The sequence below is a fragment of the Anopheles nili genome, chromosome 3 (assembly GCF_943737925.1).
Source record: "Anopheles nili chromosome 3, idAnoNiliSN_F5_01, whole genome shotgun sequence".
Taxonomy (NCBI): domain Eukaryota; kingdom Metazoa; phylum Arthropoda; class Insecta; order Diptera; family Culicidae; genus Anopheles; species Anopheles nili.
In genome coordinates this window covers 3,098,718-3,126,217 of record NC_071292.1, presented here as the reverse complement: position 1 = coordinate 3,126,217, position 27,500 = coordinate 3,098,718, and the positions used below count along the sequence as shown (strand labels likewise).

Here is a 27,500-nt window from a genome sequence, read left to right as displayed (position 1 = left end):
CTTCTGCTATCTAGCACAAGCCCCCCCCCCCCCCCCTCCCCGACACGAGCGGGCCCATTAAATAGCACAAATTGATTCGAGTATTTTAGTGAATTAATTGAGGATATGGAACGTATTGAGAATATTAGGAACGAGATCCTAAGCACACCCGGTGACGTTCGCGAGACCGTCGCACGCGTTGATGAGCTCGTTAAAGGCCTGTTCCGGGCCGCAGAAGTTCACTCTCGGCCTGTCGTCAACGCACAGGAAGTATTTCTGACAATCGTTGGGTGCACGGAAGAACCGCACCGGTTGAATCAGTCCTTGTGCCTGGGGAGGGCACTTAAAGCCTAGATACGCCTCAGCATCACAATCCTCCACTAGGTCGGCCCAATCGCACTGATATGTGGCCGAATTGAAGGCGAGCCCCGTGGGACAATCAAGCACGAAAGCTGTTCCACCGGCACAGTTCTTGAACTGTCCACAATTGGCCCGATCGCCCACCTTGTAGTAGCCGAACTGATGTGGACATTCTTCCGTCGGGATCGGTGGTTGGGTTCTCGAGCGGCTTCCGCAGTCTACGTCGATCGGATATTGGCAAGGATAAGTGAACAATGATGCCTTGTCGTTGAACAGCAATCCATCCGGGCAAAGCTGTCGTTTAGGTTCACCATCCTAGAGAGAGTATGAAACACGTGGCAGATGATTTGAATATTTAAAATCAAGCGTCTGCACGACATCCAACCGCCTAGCCGTCAGAATAAATACTTACAACACATTCAGTATAAGCGTCGCACTGATCGGACACGGGATAACGACCATTTCGCTCCGGACAGGACTGACCATGTGCTGTGAAGAAAAAACGGAACAGGTTGAGGTTGAATTAATCATGCGCAGGAAAGAAAAAAAAGGAGATACTTTGAACTTTACAAAGGTGTCGAAAATATGTTGAGTTTATACTACCATGCCTGATCAGCATTCGTTTTAGTTGATTTGGTTGTTTCTGGTTATGATAATTATGACTAGCATGAATTATTCGTAGGTCTTCGATCGACTTCCAATAGCGCTAAGTCACACGACTGATACAATCAAATCAACCGATGGTAAACATGCAAGAATGAGGATATGATCCACCGCTAATCAGTGACTCGTGCGTCAAAATATCCAAAAAATGGCTCAAAATAATCAACCTTGAAAGGCATTTATTTGCCATGCGACCCGCGGATGAAACCAACCGCGTGAGACATCTTCCCGCTTCAAGGTAAACCGGTATGATCAAACAAAATCATCCCACCATCTGAACTTTTCGTTTCCTACCATCGAGCAACGTGTTCACGTCAGCGCACCATGCATCAAATGCCGAATGAATAAAGCACACTGAAGCAACTTTACAAAAGTTCAAACCTTGCCCAACTGATCGAACCTCTAGAACGGCATTGTGCGATTGCACCAGCATTGAATATGCATCTCTTCCCACAATTTTCCCTTGGCTCGAGCCCGACACCACCCACTGTAGGCGTGAATCGGTGTAATCGAAATAACACTTTCGCTTTTCATGCATTTCCAATGCTCACACGTCCTTGACACGGATGAAAAGTCACGAGTTTCACGCCTCGCGTTTCTGGAACGGTTTCCATCACGGGATCGGCGTTGGCGTAAGAATAGAATTACCGTAAAAGAATAGCGCTGACGCACAGATCACGATCGCAACGGCGATCTTTCCATTCAGCTGCATGATTATAAAACAGATGGGCTTCGTAATCACTATCTAACAAAGCGTTTAAAATGCGTTCCGTTACCGTTGGCGGATGAATTCAAACTGAATCGAACAGCATCGGCATCTTCGCGATGATCTCCGTTTGTAGGAAGTTTTAGGTGGGGCCGCGAATTCAAGGAACGGCACGAGCTCATCACATATTCAGCGACATTTTTTTTGGTCCTCGCGTTGAAACGTGTTCTCAGGTGGGGGTTTGGATGCTGCGTTTCGTTTTGTACGTCGTAGCCAGTGGTCTCTCGTTGTGCGGGTGATAAATAGCTGATGGCGGGGCAGAATTTCAAAATGTGTTAGGTGCTCGTTAACCGCATGGCACTGCACGTGCACTTCCATTCAAAAGTCGCAGAACCACCTTATGACGATGCCGGTTTTATGCATTTGTGCATCCGTTGAGAGGTGGTAAGGTGTGAGGTTTGTTTGCCCGAGCCTCTGGTCAATCCGTTGCATGGCCTTGGCATTATCGGAACAAACGGTTTCAAGATGCGTAACATGCTTTTTTAGTTTATTTGGGCTTTGAGCGATAATGATTTGTGATGGCAATATATCCACTTCATTATATTTTTTTTAATCTTTTCATTTTTGGAAAAGCAAGCGAATTTAAAAAGTTCAATAAATAATTTTAAAGATATATCTTACATAAAATTACATACATAAGATACATAAAATAAGGCAAAATAATAGTTAATACATTTAAATTCCTATTCAATTAAAAACAAAAAAAGCATTATTAATTTAAGGTACATATTTGATTCGTTTTACATTTTTTTATAACGTAAGATATTTATATTGTTTATATATAATAAGTAATTCAATTTTTCTCAACGATATTTTCATGCATAAACAATAAGACTGTACAGCAGCCCTTAATACGAGTTGTCAAATTGTATGAGACAGTTGTGGTGAGTACCAATTGCCGGTGGTGAAAAAGAGTGGTGATAGTATGACAGATGCGTATTTGTAAGCAATCAATGTTTGTTTGTGAAGTTTAGTGGCTTTTCTTAAATCTCTCGTGTGAAATTTCTTTTACTCGTTTGTTTTTAATGTTGTCCGGGCATGTACACAACACAAAGTGATGAATAATTTGTCGCTTGCATAGTGAGTGGCATAGATGCAACCGAGAACGCTGCAGATGTGTAACTGGGTGTGGATACGCTAGGGTGTGAACAAGGCATGGATGTCGAAAGTGAACCTGTACCTGTGGCCGTGCGTCAACTTTGCCGGCTGTGTTTGAGCCAAGAAACAGAGTTGGTTGATATTTTCAGCGTCCAGCAAGTGGCAGGTAATGCGGAATCACTAACTGAACGAATACATGGCTGCCTTCAGCTGGAGGTAAGTGAATCGTTGTAAACATGAAATATGTTTTACTCGAGCAGAAGCGTTTACTTACCGAGATACATTTGTAGGTTAACCAGAACGACAATCTGCCGAAATGGATATGCCGACAATGTATGGACAAAATCGACGATTTCGCCAGTTTCCGCGAGCGTTGCAAACAGAACGAACGCACGTTATTACGGGGAGAGGGCATTGGCCCAGCGAACGTAGAGATGCCGTGCTATAACGAAGAGGATGAACAAACGGACGAGGAAGAAACTGAGATGATCGTAATTGATCCGTCAAAGGAGTATGAAAGTTCGAACGATAGTCTTCCAAACGATAGCTACGGTGAAAAGAATGGCGATCTCTACTTTCCGGGAATGGACGGTATGAACGAAGCAGAAAATCTACCCAGCAATGCGGATGATGAAGAAGCGGAAGGCACGGATGCTGACGAGGGAGAAGAAGAAGAGGAGGAGGAAGATGAAGATGACCTTAAATGTGATACTTTAGTGGAAGGAGCCAGGAACGGTTTGTCGCACGCCGGAAATACCAGCTCGACGCCTCAGAAACCGACCATTTACACGTGCAAGTACTGTGACGTTGCATTTGCTGCATCTTCCGCTTGTCAGCTGCATGAGATGCAGGATCACGATTTGCTGGCACCGTACGGTTGCATGTATTGCCCCTATAAAACTGCGATCCGCATGTCCTTGATAGCGCACATACGTGAATCCCATAGCATAATGCGACCATATATATGCGTTCAGTGCAATAAGGGATTCCTGCGGCGGTCTGATCTCAAGAAGCACACCTTCGTCCACACGGGTGTGCGTCCGTACGCGTGCGAACAATGCGGCAAGAGCTTTTCGCGAAACACCAATCTTAAGAAGCATGAACGCACTCACTCTGGCCTGAAACCACATAGCTGCGAGTTATGTTCACGATCGTTCGCGAACAAGGCGGACCTGGTACGCCATCGGAATCTGCACGTGGAACATGAGAGGAATCAGTTTGCTTGCATACGATGCGGCACCACGTACACTCAAAAGGACAAGCTTTACGATCACGAGCAGTATTGTCTTGGTAGGCAGTCAATGCATGGCCCGTTTTCCGAACGTAAGTCTGATGTTCCCGCAGCACCGCTATTGTATTCACCAACTGCAGGACCGTTTTTGGTCGAAGATATCCCCGACAGTGAAGCAAAAGTCATCAAAGCTGCTAGTGTCGCACCCGCACTGCCACCTTCGCATGTTCCAGAAGCACCGCCTTCAAATAAGGTCTACAATTGCACGAAATGTCCGAAAAGGTTTCTCAGCAAAGCCAGTCTTCGCGCACACCAGAGCACGCACTCTTCCGAAGACACACGTAGGTACGAATGTCCGCAGTGTAGGAAGACGTTCGTAGGAAAACGGGAACTTGAGCAGCATCTGTTGACACACCCAGAAATAAAACCGTTCGGTTGTGCCACGTGTGGCAAGCGGTTTTCCCGTAAGGATAAGCTTCAACGGCACCAGCGCATCCATCAGCGTGATAGACACTACTCTTGTCCAAACTGTGCTGCAAAATTCGTAAGAAGAGATGCCTTGACATCGCACCTGAAGATTCACTGTACGGGAACAACTGCCAGGAATATTGATACGGCGCCAACCATGACACCCGGAATGTTTTCAGCGATGGATCAGGGACAAGGCATGGGAATACCGATGGCACTGCATCAACGTGCTCTGATGTATTCTGTGATTGGGGACGATGCGGGCGTTGTCGATCCAGCATTTCGAATGTGATTCTCCCCGGAAGAGACGAGCTTGGTGCAGTAAAGCTCGGAAATGATGGAACAAAGGTAAATGCTATTTTAATTGGATGGAGCACAAACATGAGATGTTCTTCTTTATGTGTCATTTTGTAAGAAATAGAGTAAGTGCGTTTACAATAAGTTTTATGTACGTTTGGTGATCAAACAAAACTAGTTATGGTTCTGGTTCAGCAGTACCGATGAGAAACTTTTCTCCCAGATTAAAACTCATTGTCTACGTGTCTGTCGTTATGCATGCAGAAGAAATAGTAGTTTTATGATTTTCTTGAATAGAAGTTCTACGGAACGTGCATAGATTAAAGATCCCATAAGATGGTAAATGGAAGAAATTTGCACATAGTTTAAATACTGCATAAGAAGCTTAAGGGAAGAAGATTGCACTAGTGACTATAGATAAATTTAATGTTAATTTTTAAACTTCTAAGCCATTTGGTATGGATCCATATTCCACAATGGTAGTAACCTACTTTTATGCATTGATTCGCAATTTCGAACCATAGTGCAATAGGTTGATTCCGTTTCAGATCTTACCATATTGGTGTACATGTACATGTATGAATCGATCCTTCTTAGAGCTGCAGAACAATATCTAGCATAATTAAACAATGTAAAACTCTATTTACACCACAGAAGTGTTTCAAAATACATTCTTAAACACAGCGGAATATCTGGTATTTGTGATTGTATAACTCTCGCGCATTAGCTTGCCGGGCGATAAAGAGGGCAAGGGAATCGCTTACCATCATGCGACGTACTTTGAAAAGAGGGGCTCGTTGATTTCTACCACTAGCTTGTTGTGCATCGATTCGCACCGAATAGTAGCGTTATCAGGCGGAGCGCGCCCGTTTTTGGCCAAAGCAGTTATCAACCTAACCGATCGTTCGATTTCGGGTATCGCATCCGAAATGCTGGACCCTTCCCAAAGGTCGACTAGTCAACGTGTCGTTGGCGTTCAGTCGATGGTGGTGTTTTCTGGACAACACGTCTGAGATCGTGGACCATTCACGCGGCTTTCATTATGGCTGAGTGTTTCATGTGCAGCTGTCTGGGTAAGTAAGGAATATGCAGATCAGATGCAGTTGATAAATTTAGCTTTATATTCCAGGATGGGTGGTTAAATATTACCTCTATGCATTTGCTGCCTGTATTGGCATCTTCCTGCTGCTGACAGTTTTATCTAAGATTGGTCAGCGGGGCAACAAAATCAAGTACTATAGCAAATATGGCATGATATACTTTGCAACGCAATCATTCACAACGCTGTTCGCGCCCTTCTCTCTACTGCGACCCTGCAACATCGATAACTGCCGGTAAGGATCCTTCCAATCAACTGGAAACTAGCACACTACCTTTACTAATTGTAGTTTTTTTTATCGATTTCCAGAATCATCGCAGCGGTAATCGCTCGCTGTTCAAAGCTTCTGGGCATCACGTGGGAATTGCGAAATGCACAGATTCTGCGTCAGGCAAAGGGTGCAATCGTTCTCACGAACCACCAATCGTCGATGGATATTCTAGGTTAGTGAGAAAAACTTCTCGCTCAGAAAGGGTAATCTATTCTTGTCAAATCGGCCGCGTTGGGGTACAGCACCCGATGTTGATAGGGAAGTTTATCAGCGAGTTCGTTGGAATAGAAATTGCACCGTGTTGATAACGTGATTGAAGACCGGTTCAACGAGCTAGCACGGCGTTACACTTTGGACACTGGCGCATGTTTCTCTTCATGCTTGATTCAGAGTTGCCCGGCTAAAGCTGATATCACAAGTCAATTTCTTTTTGCCATGAGCGCTCAAATCGATATGTAATTAATGGTTAAAAGCTTATACCCAAAATATCCTAGATAGCGTCACGTTCCCAAGGCGCAGTAGTATCGTGTAACGTCGCCTGCTTTTCGTTCACAGGAATGATGATCCTCTGGGGAACGCTCCGGAAGGTTGTACCAATCGCGAAGTTGGAGCTTCTTTTCCTCTTTCCCTTCGGTCCATCCGCATGGCTAGGTGGTGTGCAGTACATTAATCGCAAAAATCGGCCTTCAGCGATGAAGGTGTTCGACCGGTGCAAGCGCATGATGACGGAGGACGACGTCAAGATGTACATCTACCCGGAGGGCACCCGATACGCCGAACGAGGCATGCTGCCCTTTAAGAAGGGTGCCTTCCACACGGCCATTGAGGCACAGGTGCCAATCGTGCCAGTTGTCTTCTCCCACATGTACTTCATCCAGTCAAAGAAGCACATCTTTGACGACGGGCACGTCATCGTAGATACTCTCGAGCCAATTCCCACCGCGGGTCTGACAAAGGCCGACCTTGATCAGCTAATCGAACGAACGCGAAACGCCATGCTCGCTCGGTATGACGAGCTGAATCGGGAAATCGACGCCGGACTAAAGAACCCACGATGGGTGAAAGAGGACCGACCCAGGTTTAAGGTGTACGAAGGTAAGAAAACAAACTGACGTGGTTCCTGATAGAAAATAAAACCCTCCCCTGGTACTAACATGTGCGTGAGTCAATGTTTAATTAATCCACGTATTAGGTCAATGTTTTATGGGTCGAACTTCGTCCTTTAACCTACATTCCTGTCCAAATGACTGGGTCCCTATTAGCATAAGGTTTGATTGACCGTAGTAACAACGAAGTATACGCGCATTGGAAACACAAACAAATCAAAGCGTTTATGCTACTGCGTTTCGTGCTGAACCGCTGCACAATTACTCCCGGCTAGAGAGGCAATTGGTCAATCATAAGGAACACTGTTGATCGTTCAGCTGCGATGAGCACTAGTGTGCATTCTTGAATCGTTGTTGGTTTTATCGCCGCATAGTCACCGCCAACGGATGCGAGGAATTAGCATGCAAAGTGGGCATTTCGTCCGATGGTAGCGTGTTTTTAATGACTCCCGAATGGAGCGGAATGTTTACAGCAATCAGATCTAATTTGGGTGTATTCTATTGAAGCACAATCAAACAAAACTCGCCACGCCACATAAGCGCGCCGTATCCCCCAAACGATTACGGTTCGATATTGTTTTTTGTGTCTGCAATTTACGTAAACATGAACCGTTGACGTAACGACCGCACCAGTGGATCTGGAGAAACCAAGCGATCATAGGGAAGTTTCGTGTTTTTTTGCGCTCGCGTATACCAAGAAGTACCCTTGAACCTTTCGCGTTTGAAATGACCAGCTTGCGGTAACGAGATGTTGCGCAGGTGATGGTGCTTGAGATGGGATGGTACAACGTCCACTGCCTGTTCCGACAATCGCGTCTGGGGCGTTATCTCTTCTACGATTTCAGACGGGGACTGCAAGCGTAAAACACCCAACGCAGCCAAACGATAAACCGACTCATGTGTACCCGGCCACCGGCATGCGTTATCTGCCGCGTTTTGGGAAACGTTTAAATTTAAACCCAATTTCAAACCCACCCGAACATCTGCGCGCAGGTCACAACCACGAATAATCCGCTGCGATAAGGATTCTGCCCCACAATCCCACAGGACTCTCCAGTCCTTTGGTGAACGTCGCAGGCCCTTGCAGAGAGCGTCAACTTCCCGGTTCGAAATGGCGCGAAGCATGGTTCAATCCCACGTTGAGGGTTGGCACCACGTGGAGTGGGGGAAGAAACCTTGACGCAACGGCACGCACGCGCACCAAAGCGCGGACATACAGAACCGTGGGGAGTTCGCTAGAGACTTCAGTCATCGCGCTGCCGTCGGGTGAAGGAGTATCTCTGTTCGCGATTACTAGCGCTTTTGTTTCGCATCGCCGTCATCGTAGCTGCCGGTTCAGGGGCATACATACACACACACACACACACACGCGCCGGGGGTCCAATCATTTCCGCGAGGAGCGTTAGCAATTCCGTGCTCGTTGTCGTTCTTTTGCTGTTGGGGTTGGGTTCTAGCGCTCGCGGGCGTTGTGGGTGCGAGCGTGGAACGATAAAAAGCGAGCTTCTCTCCGACCGGTTGGAAGGCACGTCGTTTGCATATGTGACAATATGTCGTCGAGAGGGTGCCGTGTATAGGGGTTGCAACTGGGGGTGGTCAAGCCAGACGATATACTTACTTGCTGCCTGTCTGTGAGCTGTGAGCTGCGAGCAGTTACGGAGTCGCGTTTGTTTAGTTTCGCCGTTTATTTACGCGAGCACTTGCACCCGGCCGCGCTCGTTCAAAGTGCTAATTTCTGTGCGTGTGTACCTGTGAGTGTTTGGTCACTATTTGGAGTAGAAAACGATCACGCGGGAGGGTCGAGGAACCTCGAGTTTCAGTCGTTTTTGAAGGAGAGCAAAAAAACTACCCCAAGTGACAAGGACCGTTCTAACTCGGCTTCTAGTGGGCTGTGAAAAATCGATTGGAATTAATGCTTGCTTGGTGTGCGGTGCGTGCGTGGCTGTGTGCGTACGTGTATGCCAAAATTTGACACAAGCCGGCTTGCCAACGAAAGGAAGCAACCCCACGGAAACGTAAGGAAACAATAGCGTGCACATACATCGCTAAAGGACCGCGAAAATGCATCCCAACCCCAAGTGATTGTGTGTTCGTTAGTGACGATTTCTGTGTGCGTTTTTTTTATATTTAAAGTGAACCCCGCGTACGGAACGCAAGTGCACGAACGAGAATTGATTGCATTTCAGTGCCAACCACAAACCCCGGACCGGAAGCAATCCTCGCAGGCTTGATTCCACCACCCTTACCAGGGCCCTAGCTCGCGCGTTCGGTCAGGTGCACGCTGCAAAACCGCACATGCAGTGAAGGGTAGCGATAACGGCTATTCAGGTCACCTTAAAAATTTGCGAGGCAGAACGTAACGAAATCAAAAGTGCATTTTGTGAACGGACCGCGACGGCGTGGTGAGTGGCTCGAAGCGGAAACATAAACCATTTAGCTAATCGGCATAGGCTGAGCGTAGCTGCAGGAAGCTGCAGCCATTGCTTGGAAGCCATTGCGGAGTGTTGCTTGGCGACCAAAGGGTTCTTCGAGCCGGTGACCCTTGCGAGAGTGTAATCGAAGGAGGCGCACGACACGATGGCGACGCTAATGGAGGGAATAATTATAACGATGATGGTAAGTGGATTGAATTGAATTATGTTGCATGTTGTCGAAGGCCAAAGTGTTCCCAATGGAAAAGGAAGGTATTCATTCTCCATCTGTGGGATCCCACGATTTGCGAAGGGCACGAAGGGGAGATGGTTTTGATGAGAGTGTGAAATCATTCAAGGATTCATGATGGATGCAACTCCTGGTGCGCTATTCTTTATTCAGATACAAAACTCACTGAAAAGCGAAGAAAATTTGCTACATATCGATAGCTAATAGCCGTGGCTACATTTTTCTTTCACCGTCCCCTAACGCTCGTCTACGTTGGCTATCATAATTACACACCCTATCATTAGTTGGTAATGGCTCAAAACGGATTCGTTCAACCGTGAACTAACGCGGGGAGGTGCTGTGTGGAGTACTTTTCAAACAGCGCACTTTCCAGGTACGGTTTTTAAACCTAAAATTCCTCAAATAATCTATGATTTAACCAACAAAAAAAAGACATTATCATCGAATGATCACCGGCGAACGATCTAAAACCGTCCATCCGCGCTATGTGTGCGGTTGGTGCGAGAGTTTGCGGGTGCGCTATAATTAGAACGGGCAATGGCCGGCATTTTGTCAACAGGCACCTTCACAACCGAGTGGGAAGATGTCAACAACCGACCCCTATCCCTCACCCAATCGGTGTCACTCTGCGGGAAAAGTGGAAAACCTGTGGTAACGGCCGCTTCTTTGTGCATGTTTTGTTCCGTCCCCGTCCGTTATCCTGAACGGCATGTGTGCCGGAAATGGCGCTATTTTCGTAGTCCTCATTGAGCGAGAGAGATCCTGCTTGCTACCTTTGGTGGGGATTTTAGGGCTAGGGTACGTTGCACTGTGGACTGGTGGAGGCAACGAGGACGATTTGATAAATATAGCCGGGCTGAATCATTAGCAATCCCGTCCCAACCGGCTGGTTGTCGATGCCTTCTGTAGCCACGTTCTGCTTGTCGATGCCAAAGAACGGCTCATAAATTATCGATTTGTACAATGAGTAGGATGAGGGACTTCAGCGTCAAACCGTCACTCGAACCTCGAAGGATATTGTGGTTCATTGTTCGTAACATACAAAGTATGCCCGTGCGCATTATGCGGCTCATATGAATATTGGAACGCAAACATCCTTTGGCGTTAGCTGAGAAACAGGGTGCAAATGGGTGAAGGTGCATGAGCACGTCCGTGTCGTTTGGACCAGCATGGTCGACCCGGGTGAAAATGTAAAAATCATACAAAAATAAGTACCTTCTGTCATTATAGAAACGACAAAGGATAATCACTTCTGATCGATATCGATCGAAACGTGAATGGTAACAATAGGGGCGTAACAGTGATGGATCTGAAATCAAAGCAATAAATAGTGCTTGCTGCGAAATAAAATCAATGAATTTTTTATACGATTTATAACGTACGATTTACCATGTTAATCCTGGTTCGTATCAAATGCATCCTTAAGCACAAGGAATGCTGAATAGGACATTTTCACCATCTAGAAGGCAATGCATGTTTTTGTGTGGTAGACTTTGTCCTTTTCACAAATCGCACCTTACCTTCTGAAAACGTTCCATATCGACGAAACAAAACTTTCCCGCCATTATGCCAATGGGCTGCTGCGCACGTCGCAGTACCATTTGCAGTGCTCTACGGGCGTCACGATCCATATCCGGCCAACCGCATGCATATACCGCTTTGGAGAGCTCTTCAGCCTAACAGAGAAGATGACACGTTTATGCATAATCAATTTTGTAGTCATAAAAACGCTCAAACTAACTGCCCAGCAGGCACCTCAACAGATAGTCGCATTCCAAAGTAGCACTCGCCAAACGTTTCAATTGTGATGACGAAGAATAGAATGGCAAGATTTAAACACTTCAAGTTCAGTTCGTTCTGGAATAACGAGAGAAAACTTGTCCATCGTTATTGGTTCCGTTGGAGGTAGCCAATACCGGAGAAGTGTGATCCAGTACGTACCGAAACGGAAAAATAAAGCATCATCAAACTCCAAACGCAAATACAAAACACTAACTGCATCAACAAAACTGGTTGAAGGACAAAAACAAGCAACTCGATGCAGTTTAGCGATCGTTGGTGGACTTGAATAATGTCGAGCAGTTCCTCTCGGACGCTTTTTCGCGGCATTTTATGCAAGTTGTCAATCTTCATCGTAACAATCCGCAGCAGGGCTTCGCAGTACCGTACACAGCTGAAGATTGTCAGAACCTTAATGTGCACGGTGCATGCCGTGGTGAACATCATAGGCAGCATCACGATGGTAAAGATGATGTAGTGAAAGATGTTTGTACGATGTTGAAGACCGTAGAATTCTTGTTCCATATGAAGACTAAACTCTACAGTGGGGTGTTTGCAGTCGGTTGCATTCCCACAAGTTTCGTTTTTGTGGCGGACATCACTCCAAGGTAGAAAGTACGACCACATGCTGGTAATGACGGGTGCCACGCAGAAGAATATGACTAGGAACGACATTATCATACAATACCGGATAGTGAATCGATGGATAAGTCGATTCAAATCTAAAAGATAGCTTTTAACGGACGTCAACGGATGATCCCGGTACACTAAGGATGTGCAAATTTCAATATTTCACTCGTCACCGTAAAATGTCGCACTGAATACTTACAATATTTTACCAGAGAATTCGTTTTATCAATATACTTTTGAAAGGCTTCATAACGCATCCACAACAACATCGTTCCACAGAAAACGTTGCTCACAAAAACAAGCTCGCCCATGGAGTGAATGAACGTGCCCATATCAGGATATCTGGATAGAAGCTTCGGTATTGCTAGCGTTACCCAATAGCAAAGAAAAAACACTGCATAGCGACCGCGCTTCGAATCATTCCAAAGACCAATCTGCTCCTGTAGGAACAGAATCAATGGCAGAACAGCTCGTTCGTCCAGAGCTTTCATTATAAGGGTATAAGAAAAAGCTACTATTCCTTGTCCACGATCTTAACGACTGTACGTATTGACGATGAGCTAATGATATTAACAATAGTCCGTTTTTGCCTGCTCTATGCGTAACAGGGTTTCAATTTAAGGTAGAATTGTAAGCTATTATTATTATTGATATCATTTTTTATTGACGGACGTATGCTTAATAATTTGTGATTTAACGGTGGGAGTAGACGATACTGGGGATCAATTGATTTCTGATGAATAATAAAGATTTCATTTTTCGTGGGGGTTTCTGTCGGCTGGTAATTTTTTCATAAGATCGCTACCTCGCACTATCGATTATACACCCTATAATACATCTTTCAGTACGATGAACAACGAGTATGACATGTTGACCATCTGAAAATGTACAGAGGAATTACTACTTAAAATAGATAAATAATAAATCATATGGTCTCTTGCTTACCGCGCCAAACTGTTCCATATCAACGAAGCAAAACTTGGCTGCCGTTAAACCTACTCGGCACTGGGCACGCGTGATCATAAATGATATATTTTTCTGCATTTTGCATTCCATCTCGGTCCAGTCGGAATCATACAAGGCTCGTCCAACGTTAATGCTCTGTCAAAGAAAGGCATCAGAGGTGCAATTATTAACCAGGAAAGTTGTTGCAATCGTTTGTTTTCGACCTCGTCAGAGAGCTTGGTGCCGAGATAACAGTAGCCAAACGTTTCAATAGACACGAAAAGAAACAGCATTACCATTGTGATGATTTTAACGCTGATGCCCTACAATTAAAAGCACATGCTTAGCTAAACCCACGATGTTTGCAGAATACATATTCTGACTTACGGCTACCGAAAAGTACAACATCATTGTACACCAGATCAAGATGCACAGAGCGAACTGAGTGAGCAGGGTAGGTTGAAGAACCAACTCCAGTAACTCGGCGGAGCGTAGCGCTCGCTGGTGTAGCTCATGTACCTCGAACATTTCTTCGACTCTTTCCTGAATATCGGAGATTGTTTTGAGGTGCTCTACCTTCAGCAACACGATTTGCAGAATCGCCTGGCAGTACTTGATCGTGTTAAAGACGGCAACCACTTTGACGGTGCCGGTATACGCGCATAAGTACATGAGCGGGAACATAAAGATGGTGCAGACACTATATCCGAGTAGCGATTTGCGATTGTCAAGTCCATAAAAGCCTTGCTCGAGATAGAGGTTAAACTCGAATTCCGAAGTGTTGTCCTGTGCTTGGGTGGCATTGTAGGCAGCAAAGTTTCCCCAGAGAGGTGCGATGCAATACACCGTACAGAAGCAAAACATGTAGACACAGTAGAACAGGGTGTACTTATGCAGACGAAGATTAAATTGCGTTAAATTATTCTTCACGTAAATCGGCTGATAATCCCGGTATACTATTAATCAGATGCAGCAGAACGTATATAAAATTCTTGTGTGACAAATGCTCCAATATGCTTCTTACCGATAGTAACAAACGAACGCAACTCAGCTACCAGCTCCTCGAAGTGATCATATCTCAGAAAGAACATGAGCATTCCGCCAAACACGTTAGTTTCTAGAATCAACTCGGCATAGCCTCGAATGGCAGACTCCAGGGAGGGGTAGCCAAAGCATACCTTCGGTACGAGAATCCCGAAGCAGAAAAATGCAAACACTATAACGTATTTATAACGATAGCGATGGTCACCCCATGCACCAATAACATGCAGCAAACGCAACACCAACGGCATTACTGCCTTTTCGTCGTTCAGTTCAAACATCATGGTATGAATAAGAGCGACGCACTAGTTTTACAGATCTATGCACACAATGAATGACCAGCAGGGAAAATCTGTTCAACTGTGTTCCATCGTAAGAATCGTTTGGTTTTTATGACATCCTGTAATTCGGAACAAAAAAGGATATACCCAGCGCACGGTAAAGAAGGTCTTGTTTTTGCGGATAATATGTAATTTGTTTGACATTCGAGAATAAGTGAGTTCCATTTGATGTTTTATCAGTGTGTTTCAAGCGATTCGCGTTCTTTCCGAGGATATATGGCGCTCGATGTTGCAACGGGTGCATGCTAGGGACAACAATGTTCTACAGCTGCAGTTAGCATCATTTGACGAAAAGCTATCCCATGAAATGTGACATGTTTATGACTGACACGTAAAATACTGTTCCGCATATGAATGTTTAATTTAGCTGGAATGCGTGTACAACCATGTATGTGAAAGCAGCTGGTGATGGATCCTGGCTCACCAGAACATTCTATATCATGTCCTTAAGCACAACGAGAATCGAGTAAGACATCTTTGCAGCCTACGGGAAGTAATTTCAAATTATGAGCAATTGAAATATTGCATGTAATTCATTACAAAAGAGTTTCTCACTTTGGCAAACTGTTCGAAGTTTACGGCTATTACGCCACCAGCCGTTAAACGCAGCGGTTTCTGACTCCGCATAATGACCATTCGGATCATCTTCTGAACGTCGATAGTTTGGCTTTCCCACTTGAACTGATACGACTCGCGTGCAATGTAGAATCCGGCGACAGCGAGCTCCGTGCCCAGGTAGCAATAGGCAAACATCTCAAACGTTATGTTCAACAAAACCAGCACTAAATTAAACGCATTTATATCGACACCGACAATCATGATGTAAAGTACAGCTATACACCATGTCAGCATACACAGAGCGAACTGAAGTGCCATCACGGGCTGTAATGTCAGCTCAAGAAGCGTGATACAGCTGGAACGGTAAATTGTAAACCTTTGCAAGGGAATAGATCCTTTTTGGCTTGGGCAATCCACTTACCGCAGGGCGCCATGATGCATTTGGACGATTTTCTTCAATTCTTGCTTAGTATCTGCTGAAGGAATGCGATCCATCTCGTTGATAGCCATAGCTACCAATCGCAAAAGTGTGGTACAATATTTGATCGAGGCTATAATGGATATCAACTTCGCCATGTTACCATAACCAGCAATAAAAATTATGATCATTGCTATTACACTGAAGATCACATAATCTTGCACTGACTGGTAGTTGTCCAGCCAGTAGAACTTTTCCTCTAGGGATTGGTAGAATTGACCCACAATTATTGACCCATTATTAGTTGTGTTGGCGCTTTTGAATATTTGATATGACATGAAACAGGGTGAAATATAATAAAAACTCCCTGACCCGATTACGTAGTAGCAGAAGAGTGTAGAATATTTATGTATTTTTTGGTTAAGCTCGATCAAGCATCGTTCTAAGGGTAGTGATTTTTCAGAGCTTGATTTGTATACTAGAAAAAGAAAACAAAACGTCACATGATTCGCCAGACATCGCTGTTAGTCGGAAGATATACTCACCTACGTCTACCAAGGAGTCGATGGTTTTAAGAAGTTCCCGAAAGTGCTGATACTGCATCGTTAAGCCGAGATAACCTAAATAGACATTGGTCAAAAATATCATTTCACCCACACCTCGTACTAAGCACTGAGTGTCCGGATACGTAAAGAAAATCTTAGGAATGAACAAACCGACAGCATAGACAACTAGGATGAATAAGTTTGTCCATCCACTTGTCCGCTGCGTATCCTGTGTGAAACCAGTTGCCGTTAAAATACGCCTCGCCAGAGGCATTACTGCTTTGGGATCTTGAGGAGACAATCGGAACATTGAGGCCATCACGAAAACTTTAAGAGTAAAGCTTCGCAAGTTGTGACACAAACCTTTTAAAGTCTCACAAGGTTTCTTAACGGCGCGTAAATTGTCACAAAAAATTCTAATGGTTTGCTATCAATGAGTAATGTCCTTCTAAAGAAATCATTCAGAACCGCTTAGTTTGTAATGGGCGCGATTTCCATTTGCAGTAAAAAAAGGCCGACCATTTCCTTACATCATGCAGAGATTCACAGAACATGAGGTTTCTTCTGCACACCTGTAAAGTAAATGATAAAAATGCTGAAGAAGTTGGCCTACGTAATGAACTGACCTTCGGTGGTGCTGACAAAGAATCGAATTTATGCGGGTGTTTTATTGTTTCGTAATCTTTCATGTATGGTAACGGTTTCAAACGAAAGTCCTTTAATTTATCGTAACTGTGCTGTATCGATCTACCTCGTTTGGCGGCCGGGATTTTAGGTGCAAACGATTACTGTTGCGTCAGTGACGCTATCGATTCACCTTACTCGCGTTATCCGATTAAGGATGAAGCTAAAATCATTCTCCGGTATCGGAAATCGAGCATTAGATATGATGAATAGCAAAGTCGCTCGTTGCTCAAGGCCTTAAGTAATCAAGGGAACGGGAAAAGTATTTTTAAGCTTTTTGATTTTTCGGCCATGATCTGATTTACTGGTATCATTGCGTGATCTGTCGTGCATGTGCGAAAAGGTTTCCAACACACTTCTCTTTGACGGCGGCATCAACTATACGCGCGTCGTGTAGTGCATTTCTTATCTGTGCAGAGGTCAAGCTTTTTATCAGCTGTCTGCCGTTGACCAGCTTTTCATCGTTCTTGGAGCTTCCAGTGGCCTTGGAATGTTATCAACAATTAGCTCCACACAACTTTTGCCATGATTGATCAACGAGAGGGGCTCTACTGCATCAATGGGAGTATGGTCTTGAAATAGACGAGATTGTTGGGAATAAATAGAAACGTTAGTTCCCAAAATAGCATCATTACTCTAATGGTGTCTTATCGTTCGTTCGTTTATTTCAGAATGTCTTCCTCAATAGCCTCACACTGCAGGTGCTGGTGGCGCTTGTCGTCGGTAGCTTGCTATCAAGCACGTTCAAGTACCACGCAAAACTGTTTATCATCGTTCTGATGTCGTTCCTGGTGCTGGTTGTCCCGATACCGCTGTTTCTCTTCAAACCACGCTGGCCTCTAAACGCCCTGTAAGACCTACCACGACCGACGGGCTATGCTGCTAAGATGTTTATCGTAATGCTCTTTATTTCAGCATTCCGGGCATTGTGGCATGTGCATTTATCAGAGTATTTGGCGTGGAATACGAAATCCGCGGGCAGGAGAACATTAACGTACGTAACGGTGGCGTCGTGTTGCTCAACCATCAAAGTGCAATTGATATAGTGAGTAAGTATGCTTCCTGAGGGAGAAATTCAGCTTCCGCTAGCCTTGCAACAAGGTTCCTCTACTGACCCACGAGGACAATAACTAACGATTTTCCTACTCTGCAGTGCTGTCGCGATTGCTTCGAGAGTTTCGTAACATAGTGCCGGTGGTAAAGAAGGAACTGTTCTACGCGCTCCCGTTCGGTATCGCGTCCTATCTCGTGGGAGTAGTGTTTATCGATCGCAAGAACACCGCTTCTGCGAAGGACGTCATGAAGCGAGAAGCCGTGGCCATTACCAAAGACCATGTGAGTGTTGAATGAGTGATGAGCGATGGCTGCGGATGACGGTTAGTATCTGCAATTGGCATTATTGGATTTCATTTTTTTCTTATTGTAGCTCAAACTCGCCATTTTCCCCGAGGGAACTCGACATGACAACGATACGCTTCTGCCGTTCAAGAAGGGTTCGTTCCACGTGGCAGTCGATTCGCAGTCCATCATTCAGCCGGTGGTGGTATCGAAGTACCACTTTTTGGACCACAAGCAAAAACGTTTCGGCCGGGGGCGAGTCATCATCAATATCCTGCCCGAGATCCCGACAAAGGGCATGACGAAAGCGGACGTGAACGGGCTTACTGAGCGGTGCCAGAAGCTGATGCAATCGGAATTCGATGTCCTCAGTGCAGAAGCGAAGCAGTACTGCCATATCTGAGAGGTAACGGATGTAGTAGACCAAAGCGTGCAAACAGCCAGCAGTAGTAGAAAGCAATAAACACAATTTTGCAGGGACCAGGAACAGTTCTGTGTAGTTAAATTGCACGTTCGGCTGAGTTGAAGATACAGAGCGGAATTTAGCCAAATCACTAGTCAACGCAGATCAACGCCAGGGATGAGAAAGGGTTATAAAATAAAGGAGGGAGCGATAGGCGAAGAGACAATCTGTGATCATTTGATGACCACTATGTGTACCCGTGTAGATCGCGGAAAACGCAATATGGCGACAAATGGTGACGGTGGTGCATTGAGAGTCTGCATTTCATTCTTCGTCAATAACAATCGGCGCATGATGTAGCACTATTACATGGTGCCCGAGGGATCTGTGACAGGGACATCATCGTGAGGAGTTGCTCGTACCTGGTACCTGAGTAATTTCCATGCACGGTACGATAGGAAATTCCAATCGATGCCATCTTAAAGATGGCCATACAGGGCGAAATTAAGCGAAGGCGCTATAATCTGCTCAAAAAAATGGTTAAAACATTTTGAAACAAAAAGGAAAAAGCATACTGGTTGAGTTAGCGGAGCATACTCATTCGGTTGTTGTCGGTATTCAAAAAAAATCTAATAGTCCTAGAGGAAAAACTGTAACGTAACGCTTTTCTAAAAGACACAAAAAGTATAGACGTAGTCAGAAAGGGCTGTAAAAATGCATGTAAATCAATAGAGCACAGTCACAGAAGTAGTAACGGGATTGATTTCGTCTATGTTTTTGACAAAGTGTGGTGGTTGGAAATCAACTAATTCTTTACTTTCTAGTGATGGACAGACGAAGTTCCAATTCAGGTATAACCACAAATGAAAGGAAGCCTATAATGTCTAGGACAACGTTGTTTTGGTCGAAATAAAACTGTGGTTAATTTTAGGAACTCACTCCCATTTACGTACAGCTGCTGCATGTACCCCAAGCTAACGTGCTGACCTTAGTCCGGATGTTAGGACTCCCTGTGGGTTGGCGGAGCGACACCAAACCTCCTCTAAATCGGTCTGTTGCGTGTTTTCATGTGCACAGTGGGATGGGTTATATCTGATAAAAATATGCTAATTAAGGTCATATACACACACAGCTCCCACCATCGCACTATCCTTTCCTCCCTTGAGGGATGGGTGAGTGGAATAAATCTTTACCATGGATTTATTTTTACGTAAACGCCTTTGGACCTGCTTTCCCTATCTGCAAGTGGGTGTTTAAAGGGCTGTTCAAAGCGAAAGAAATTATCAACATTGTTCAACGGATCCGTCCCGAAATGCGTAGATATGCATGTTTTCAGCTTCAAAGAGTTAAGATTAGTTTAAGTTTTTAGTTTGAAAACGTTCTACGAGTCTTTCGTTGGATGGTGGAAGAAATTCGAAAAACTGCTCGACTGCTCGAAATAGTCCATTCCACAGATGCACAGTGGGTAAAGAATATCTGTACATGGTCACTATATCGGAAGAAATCATATGAATATAGTACTAAATGTTTTTATTATCAGCCTACAAAATTGTTAGAAAAGTGGGTTTGAAAAGAAAAGATAATCTGGAGCTTTGAGAGCGCCATTTGAATAATATTAAGGATTTGCGAGAACATTCGATATTTCGATTCGATGGAGACAGTTAAATGAGTATCAAAATTAAACCATGACACACTGGTCGGTTTTAAGGATTACTCGTTTACCCACCAACGAACGCCTCACGAGGCCACTGTGCCGATTCGGAAGTGGTGCGCGCGCGCTCGCAGCATGATGGAGCCCCGTCGATGTTGGAGCCGCCGTCGGAAAAGCTCGCGACCGCCCTCGTGTTTATTTCCGTTCGAAACCCGCTCAGGAACGGCCGCGCCATCCGCGGCGGCTACTTTTGGTTGAGTGTGAATTCCGCACAAGTTGCCATCGACTCGAACTGACTGCTGCTTGACCAGGGTGAGTTCGACGGCTACCCGCAACGTGTGGGTAACTTTCCCAGTGGGGGCGAGGGCTATTTCCGTCCATTCGTGGTATTTCCGGTTGCTCGTGGTGTGGTGAAATCGCGACCTCCTCAAAAATCCTCAGTGCAGTCGAGATATCGTCGTTTGCTCTGCTAGTTTACCGCACAACGCATCCGAGCAGAGCGTTGCATCAGAGTTACCGCTGCTGCATGGTGCGTGAGTCAGTCAGTGTGTGTTTGTGTGTGCGCGAGTGTGTGGGGGATAGCTCCCAATGCGGCTTCCGGCGCTGAAGTAAACGACAGCATCCTCCCTCGTATCCTTCGTGCAAGAAGCAGCTCATCCTTTCGTCGCAGTGAAAGCAGGTGCGTTGTGTGCGGGCAGACTCTCACACACAGAGAGCACACGTACACATCGCACGGTGTGACCGTTCGTCGTCGTGCCGAGCGCCCGAACCGGCGGGTTTTCCTCGGGCGAGACGGAAGCGGAAGTGGGACACCGGGAGTCCTTTTTTGACGTTTCCTGCCCTGAGCCCGTGTGTGTTTGTGTGCGAGTGGAACGGTGGAGCGTGTTTTGAAGCATGGTTTTCCTCGTGTTGTTATTTACCAACACCAACAACAGCGGCGAGTCCTTGCGGTGGCCAATAAACCGGAAGGGGATCCTCACGAGCAGCCCCCGGCAACGGCTGGCCAGACATCCGGAATCGTCGCTAGACACGAGTCCTTACTCACTCTGGCATGTGTGTGTGTGCGTGTGTGTGAATGTGTGTGTTTGCAGGGGGAAAAAGGGTCAACTAGCAACATTGCATGGCACCAAACCCGCCACCAAGGCTGGCAAGAGTTTTAGTTTTATTTTCGGCCCAAAAGCAGCACGATTGGCTAGTTTTCCCTTTTTGTCCCTCAACGGCCCTCTCCCCATGGGGCTCATATTAAATCACTTCGTCCGCACCTGTTCGATTCCGTCCCAGGCGTCAATGGCCTCATTTCGATCGGGTCAGCAGAAATTACTCCACGCGTTGACCCGCTGCTAGCTGCCGTTCTTTTCTTTCGGTCGGGCTCGGGACGCCTAAAATAAACACAATACATTCCCGGTCGCCCTTACCAGCAGAGGATGCAGTTGTGCAACCGATTGGGAGGCGGTAAAAAAAAACGATGGACTATCGCCGGAGCGGAATTTTGTCAACCAAGGCAGCGGCGTCTGTGTGTGTGTGTCTTTGGCGTGGGGAATTGAAGTAAATTTAGAACAATTTATCCGGTTCCGACGGGGTCTTGGGACGGTGAAAGGGCCGAACATCTGGAACATGCCACGAGGAAACCACTCGGGCAGTAGTTCGGTGGTTGGCTGATTAATTTCTCGCGTGCCCTCGCGTGCCCCTGTGTACGTGTGCTTGTGTGAGCTGACTGTGTGCTTTGATGTCTCTCCGTAGAGTATCATCTGTGCTGGACCATCCAAGCAGCTGGAACAAGGCACCATCGGCGTGTCTGGAGACGTAACAAACCGACGAAGGCCACCCGCGTTAAGGTACGTACCGAATTGCTCACAAAACGGCTGTAAATCACGTGTAACGAGTGTACGGTTAGCTGTTATCGGAGGTTTTAGAGCCCTTTACATTGTGCGTTACAGAACATGGCTGTCTGCCTATGACTACTAGATGCTAGATGCGCAGGTTAAAGTAATCCATTTTTTGGTCACACTTTCTGAATTCTCATAATGCCTGCCCGTCTCAAATAGTGTCGACGATGCACTCAAAAAGCGCACTCGTAAGCACACGCGGTTCGTTCGGTGCATCAGCAGAGTGCAGCCCTTGGATTGGATGGGGTGATAATTGCACCATGCTCGTCGATGTTGACTTGCCGGTTCCGACCGATCGCGGTCGCGTCTGGTCAATTGACGATCACGTGTTATGCTGCTCGTTGCTCGTTGTACACCCCTTCGGAAAAGGTGATGATGGCCGTGTGCCGTGTGCCGTGTGGGGATTCACACGGACACCCACACACATACGCACGTACGCTACAATCTGAGATGATGCACCGTTCGTGGTGCATGGGATTGTTGAAGGGTTTACTAGAACGTACGATCAATGACGTAGTGGGCTCGTTCAGTGGTAAAGAAAGCACGCCAGGACACGCAAGGACGTGAACCAAAAAAAAACCCCAAAGCCCCCAAAAATAATAGTACGCATTGCATCGGTGCTTGAATCGATAAATATTGATAAAACTCGAGTTCGGCCCACGCCCGTTCCCACGTGGGTGGGTATATAATAATATGCGCACGAGCACACCTCACACCGACCACCCCCTGGCATCGTCTTTGCGGTATTGGTAGCGTTGGAATGTTTACAAACAATTACCGGAAGCGTGAAACCACCGGTGTCCGGGGTTACACGCGGCTTGGGCCGGAAATCTTCCCGCAACCGGCGGCCCCAGAATCGATGGTACATTTCCAAATTAACCACCCGGTGGGTCGTTCAATTATTTACCGGCAAGGGTTCGTTCGCCCAGGGTCGAAGCCTTGGTGGTCTAGCCCTCGTAGAATGGTGTCCCATTTGTGGATGATAATTACGGGCGTCCCAACTTTCACTTTTCTGTGTTCCTGTAAGGTGCCGGTGTTGGTGTACGCAAGGCAACCGTCTAATGGGTTCTTATCAGTGTCGAGTTCTGTCGGAAGTTGGTGGCGAATGCAGTCTAGTTTTTGTAGTTGGCCCGTTTGCATCGAGTGGAGTTGATTATTCGCAACCGATCCAGGCTAATTGGGACCGAAAATGCAACCCTTAGTCGAAGAGGACTACGCAACCAGCAAGGTGCGTTTTGTGAATTTATGAACGAGTCCTTCGTTTGTGTGTGAAAAGTGCATGGTGCTGTAGAATGTTGAGTAGTTGGATATGGGTTTTCGAAATGGAAAATCAGTTGCCGTGAAAAAGACCGTGAAACCCGCGACAAATTTGCAACGACCAACGTAATTCACGTTCAAATGGCGGACCTTGGCTCGCGATTATCGCCACCAATGGTGGCGATCAAACGCACGATAAGGCGAAAGCAATTTTCATCGATAATGTCTTGATTAGATGGTCGCGGGTTCGCATGTTGTCTCCGCGATCAATCTCCATCTCCGGTGTGCGTGTGTGAGAGTGAACATTATGAACTTTGACCTTCCGCCTTGGCGGTGGCCTTCGATGGCCTTCGGTTAAGCTTCATTCAGTTCCAGTCCGTGGGTCAGCTCAGAAAAGGGCCGGTCAAAGTCAGGTGTGCTTCCTTCGGGAACGCTAGCTCTAATCCTCGATAATTGGAGATCGAAGGTGGATAGCTACTTACCACTACGTTAACGAATGATCCCCGTAGGAAAAGCTTGGACTTCCTTCGACGAAGGGCTTAGCTTATCAGCCGCAACTTACGCAACCTCCTGGTTCCATATCAGGTTTTTGCAACCAGGCTCAGCTGGAAGGCGATTGTATCCTAGCGAAATTTATCACCAGCCGCCTTTCTTCGGTCAGTGCGGATTCTTTTATCGCAAACCCCCCGTCAACCGGCCCGAGGTCCAGAGCCTTCCCTTGGCGAAATTACCTTTTATCGGATTAATCGGATTAGGCGCTAGACGCGGTGCTCTCGGGATCTGGCGGCAAATGTGCAAAGGCTGAATGGAGATGCGCATTTATGCTGTTTATGTCCGAGCGTGCTGTCACGTGTTGGGTCTCTGTGCCGCGGGAATTTGTCGACCTGACGTGAAGTTGCATTACCGATCGTGTGTTCCGCAAGTGGAGTCAATTTGGTGGTCCCGTTTACGTTCAGCAGTTGTGTGCATGACAACACCTACCGTGAGTTGCGCCTGGAGAGTTCGAAAGGCCCATTGTTGGCTGATTGTTGTACCGGCGGCAAACGTGGCCAATGGGCGTCAATATAAGCTCAGATAGACGATTGTCACTTTAAAATGTGTTCGGTCAAAGACCTTCATCCCTGAGATGGATGTTTGATCAGATGATTCGAGGGCGTATGATGGTGTAATTCACGCTCAAAAGTGAACTTTGCTGGACACAAGCTCTTGGTCTCGATGCCAATGCATCGAGCTGGACACCGAAGTAAACAGAGTGCTTATCAAAGTCCCCCGAAACTAATGAATCGGTTGGGGCGATTTATACTCGCAGCGCTATCGCCACACCTGTTTGTAGCTAAGGCTCGTAGGGTGATAAGAAACGCACTTTCTAATCATCGACGATAGTCGAAATATCGCCGTTTATCACCGAAAGAGCCACGCGGTTCGATCTGGCACCGTGTGAACAGTTCCCTTTTAACGGAAGCGCAGTTTAGAGGGTTGCTTTTCTTCAGCAACACGTGCTGTTTACCGAACCCGCGTTAATGAGTGAAGCTCGAACGCTGCCTTTTTTTCCTCTGCAGCATGACCACTGTTTGTAAGTGTAATTAGTACCCGTTCATTGAGCGCGATGCTCTTGACGGATGGAGTTTGACGTAATTGATTTACTTTTGACGGGTGTGCGCATTCGCTTCGCAAGCATTAAACACCGGCGACGCTCATTAACTACCGGGACTAATTTTATTTCGCCCTCTAACCGTTTCTTCCTTCCACAGATGACCACGTCGAACGGTGAGCTGCTCGGTTTGGCCTTCATGGCGTTCTTCATCATTACGCTGTCGTCGACGGCGCGGTATTACTTCAAATTCTTCTGCTTCATCGCTTTTTCGGTGGTGTGCGCCGTGGGTCCAGTTCCACTAATGCTGCTCCGGCCCCGGGACTACCGGAACGCGCTGTAAGTAAACGTACCGGGTTGGTTGGAAATGGTCCTGAGAGCTTTCCGTTGAGGAGCTGAAATGCCTTACACTCCTTCGTTTTTCCTGGACGATTTTTCCATCATTAGCCGTAGCAGTCCCAGAAGGACAAAATGTAGGGCACGGCTGTAGGGATGACTTTTCGTTCCATAAGCCATCGCGAGGTGGAGGCGTTTATTTTTTGTTTGCTAGGCACCTTGAACGTGCGTTGACTTCGATGATTCCATCGCACGTACGATTTTCTGCCTGTGCTGGGAGTTGACTCACCGTAGCTGAGGTGGATCTCGCAACGGTCGAAAAGTATGCCGGGAGACCCCTTTTTTGAGTAGCGATTATGTTAATTATTCATGGCGGTGTTACCGGGGAAGGATTATTCATTTTTTCAACGTGCCTCTGACTAGCAGAATCTGAAAGTCTTTTTGTATAGATTAATGTAATGAAGTAACTGGCCACGCGAGTAACAAAATATTACCGTTACCTGATGATTGATAGGTGTAGGTGGTTGTAGTGACGCAACAGGACCAAAAGGACCAAAAGGACCAAAGGTTCAACAACCCTTAGAAACCTTTGAAATATTCTGAATGTGCTAATAATTTCTGTTGGATTCTCTTTTCAGTATTCCAGCGTACTTATGCATAGGTTTCGGGAAGATGCTCGGTGCATCGTTTACGGTGCGTGGTAAGGAACATATTCAACGGAACCACGGTGGAGTCGTGCTAATGAACCATCAAAGCGCCCTAGACCTAATCGGTAAAATTGGAGCTTAGACGATACCGTTCTAAAACTGACACACATTGATGGTTTTTCCCATTCGTGTTTCCAGTCCTGGCTGAGCTTTGGCCCATTATGGGAAGGTCAACCGTAGTGGCCAAGAAGGAGGTCCTGTACATGTTCCCGTTCGGAGTAGCCTGTTGGCTGTGGGGCACTCTGTTCATCGATCGCCAGAACCGTGATTCAGCAAAGTGCGCCATCAACAAGGAAGCGAAAGCCATCAATGAGAAACAGGTACGTTTTGTGGTGTGCCCGGCATTTAGACCCACCCTGCATAATGCATACCTCGAACGATGGTACAATGCTTTCTTCTGGCTCGTTTCTGACAGGCTAAGCTGCTCTTCTTTCCCGAGGGCACACGAGGAAACGGCGACAAGCTGCTGCCCTTTAAGAAGGGATCATTCCACGTAGCCGTCGAATCGCAGGCCTTCATTCAACCAGTGGTCATATCAAAGTATCATTTCCTTAAATCGAAGGCTAAAATTTTCAACCGAGGTTAGATGCTTCGTTCAACCGTCGGCATGTTTCCGATGGCTATACTGGAGTGATTCTGGTAACCCTTTTTTCTTCGTATTTGTAGGACAAAATATCATCAAAATTCTTCCTGAAGTTTCGTGTGCCGGGTTGACCAAGGACGACATTCCATTACTGATGGAAAGGGTACAGAAGATGATGCAAAGGGAGTATGAGCTGCTGTCCGAGGAGTCACTAGCGATCAATAATATTAGTGAGGTGCATTAGGGAAATTCCGAGTGGTCCTCCATTCCAGCTCGCTCTATAGAACGTCAAGGCATCCTCGTGGCTCTGAACAAGGTATCACCGGGTGCTTGCCGTCGTCCGTTCAAAGATGAGGAAACGATGTCAGAATGCGAAAATTCATTCGCTTGTTTAACTCCTTTACCTTCTCTTTGGATAAGCTATTTATAAATCGGACGACAATATCGTCCGCAGCGTGAGAAGTACGCATGACCTCATCGACAACAAAACCTCCACCAACAGAGAGCTTAGTAGCGCGGTTCATGATAGCTTTTATTTTACAACAATTTCACGGAACGAAAGCTAGAAATTTCAGTCTCTTCCAAATTTGTCATCTAATCTTCTGCCGATCATTTTTTTAAAATGACATTAGAATACGACACGCACAATAGGTACGAGCAATGGGTCTCAACAATTGCAATAAACCCGTAAAAGTTGGTCCTTTTTTCTAACTTCCCACTCAGAGTATATACTGTTCCTGTAGCATAAGTGTATGAGCAATGCGTTAATATGAGCAACGAAATGGAGAGAACGGGATCGGATAAGTTTGGA

At 46.1% G+C, this 27,500-nt stretch overlaps 4 protein-coding genes across 4 annotated transcripts; 3 read left to right on the top strand and 1 right to left on the bottom strand.

The window, feature by feature from the left end:
- Positions 1 to 70: 70 nt before the first annotated feature.
- Positions 71 to 1,773, bottom strand: LOC128725549 (protein obstructor-E). The gene is made up of 3 exons (XM_053819301.1): positions 1,651 to 1,773; positions 752 to 828; positions 71 to 654 (listed from the first exon to the last, which is right to left on the bottom strand). Exons 1-3 carry the CDS (start codon positions 1,712 to 1,714, stop codon positions 139 to 141), a joined length of 657 nt encoding a protein of 218 aa, XP_053675276.1. The 5' UTR covers positions 1,715 to 1,773; the 3' UTR covers positions 71 to 138.
- A 1,150-nt stretch (positions 1,774 to 2,923) lies between these two features.
- Positions 2,924 to 5,215, top strand: LOC128725163 (zinc finger protein 26-like). The gene is made up of 2 exons (XM_053818886.1): positions 2,924 to 3,082; positions 3,157 to 5,215. The coding sequence occupies exons 1-2, from the start codon at positions 2,924 to 2,926 to the stop codon at positions 4,855 to 4,857; spliced, it is 1,860 nt and encodes a 619-aa protein (XP_053674861.1). The 3' UTR covers positions 4,858 to 5,215.
- A 689-nt stretch (positions 5,216 to 5,904) lies between these two features.
- LOC128726802 (1-acyl-sn-glycerol-3-phosphate acyltransferase beta-like) lies at positions 5,905 to 7,344 on the top strand. Its single transcript, XM_053820628.1, has 4 exons — positions 5,905 to 5,935; positions 5,992 to 6,196; positions 6,271 to 6,404; positions 6,788 to 7,344. Exons 1-4 carry the CDS (start codon positions 5,905 to 5,907, stop codon positions 7,342 to 7,344), a joined length of 927 nt encoding a protein of 308 aa, XP_053676603.1.
- A 2,169-nt stretch (positions 7,345 to 9,513) lies between these two features.
- Positions 9,514 to 26,933, top strand: LOC128727742 (uncharacterized). The gene is made up of 11 exons (XM_053821680.1): positions 9,514 to 9,951; positions 17,609 to 17,787; positions 17,853 to 17,986; positions 18,091 to 18,272; positions 18,364 to 18,667; positions 20,133 to 20,143; positions 25,224 to 25,402; positions 26,038 to 26,171; positions 26,245 to 26,426; positions 26,522 to 26,687; positions 26,773 to 26,933. The coding sequence occupies exons 1-11, from the start codon at positions 9,913 to 9,915 to the stop codon at positions 26,931 to 26,933; spliced, it is 1,671 nt and encodes a 556-aa protein (XP_053677655.1). The 5' UTR covers positions 9,514 to 9,912.
- The last annotated feature ends 567 nt before the right edge of the window (positions 26,934 to 27,500 follow it).

Excerpts from the sequence above, each read along its gene's own strand:
- LOC128727742 (XM_053821680.1), top strand. The coding sequence starts at position 9,913 with ATGGCGACGCTAATGGAGGGAATAATTATAACGATGATG. Across the intron at positions 25,403-26,037 it reads CGGGACTACCGGAACGCGCT|TATTCCAGCGTACTTATGCA; the intron begins GTAAGTAAACGT and ends TTCTCTTTTCAG. Across the intron at positions 26,172-26,244 it reads AAGCGCCCTAGACCTAATCG|TCCTGGCTGAGCTTTGGCCC; the intron begins GTAAAATTGGAG and ends TCGTGTTTCCAG.
- LOC128726802 (XM_053820628.1), top strand. The coding sequence starts at position 5,905 with ATGGCTGAGTGTTTCATGTGCAGCTGTCTGG. Across the intron at positions 5,936-5,991 it reads TTTCATGTGCAGCTGTCTGG|GATGGGTGGTTAAATATTAC; the intron begins GTAAGTAAGGAA and ends TTTATATTCCAG. Across the intron at positions 6,197-6,270 it reads TGCAACATCGATAACTGCCG|AATCATCGCAGCGGTAATCG; the intron begins GTAAGGATCCTT and ends ATCGATTTCCAG.
- LOC128725549 (XM_053819301.1), bottom strand. The coding sequence starts at position 1,714 with ATGCAGCTGAATGGAAAGATCGCCGTTGCGATCGTGATCTGTGCGTCA. Across the intron at positions 829-1,650 it reads GTCAGCGCTATTCTTTTACG|CACATGGTCAGTCCTGTCCG; the intron begins GTAATTCTATTC and ends TTTTCTTCACAG. Across the intron at positions 655-751 it reads ACGCTTATACTGAATGTGTT|GATGGTGAACCTAAACGACA; the intron begins GTAAGTATTTAT and ends TACTCTCTCTAG.
- LOC128725163 (XM_053818886.1), top strand. The coding sequence starts at position 2,924 with ATGGATGTCGAAAGTGAACCTGTACCTGTGGCCGTGCGTCAACTTTGC. Across the intron at positions 3,083-3,156 it reads ATGGCTGCCTTCAGCTGGAG|GTTAACCAGAACGACAATCT; the intron begins GTAAGTGAATCG and ends ATACATTTGTAG.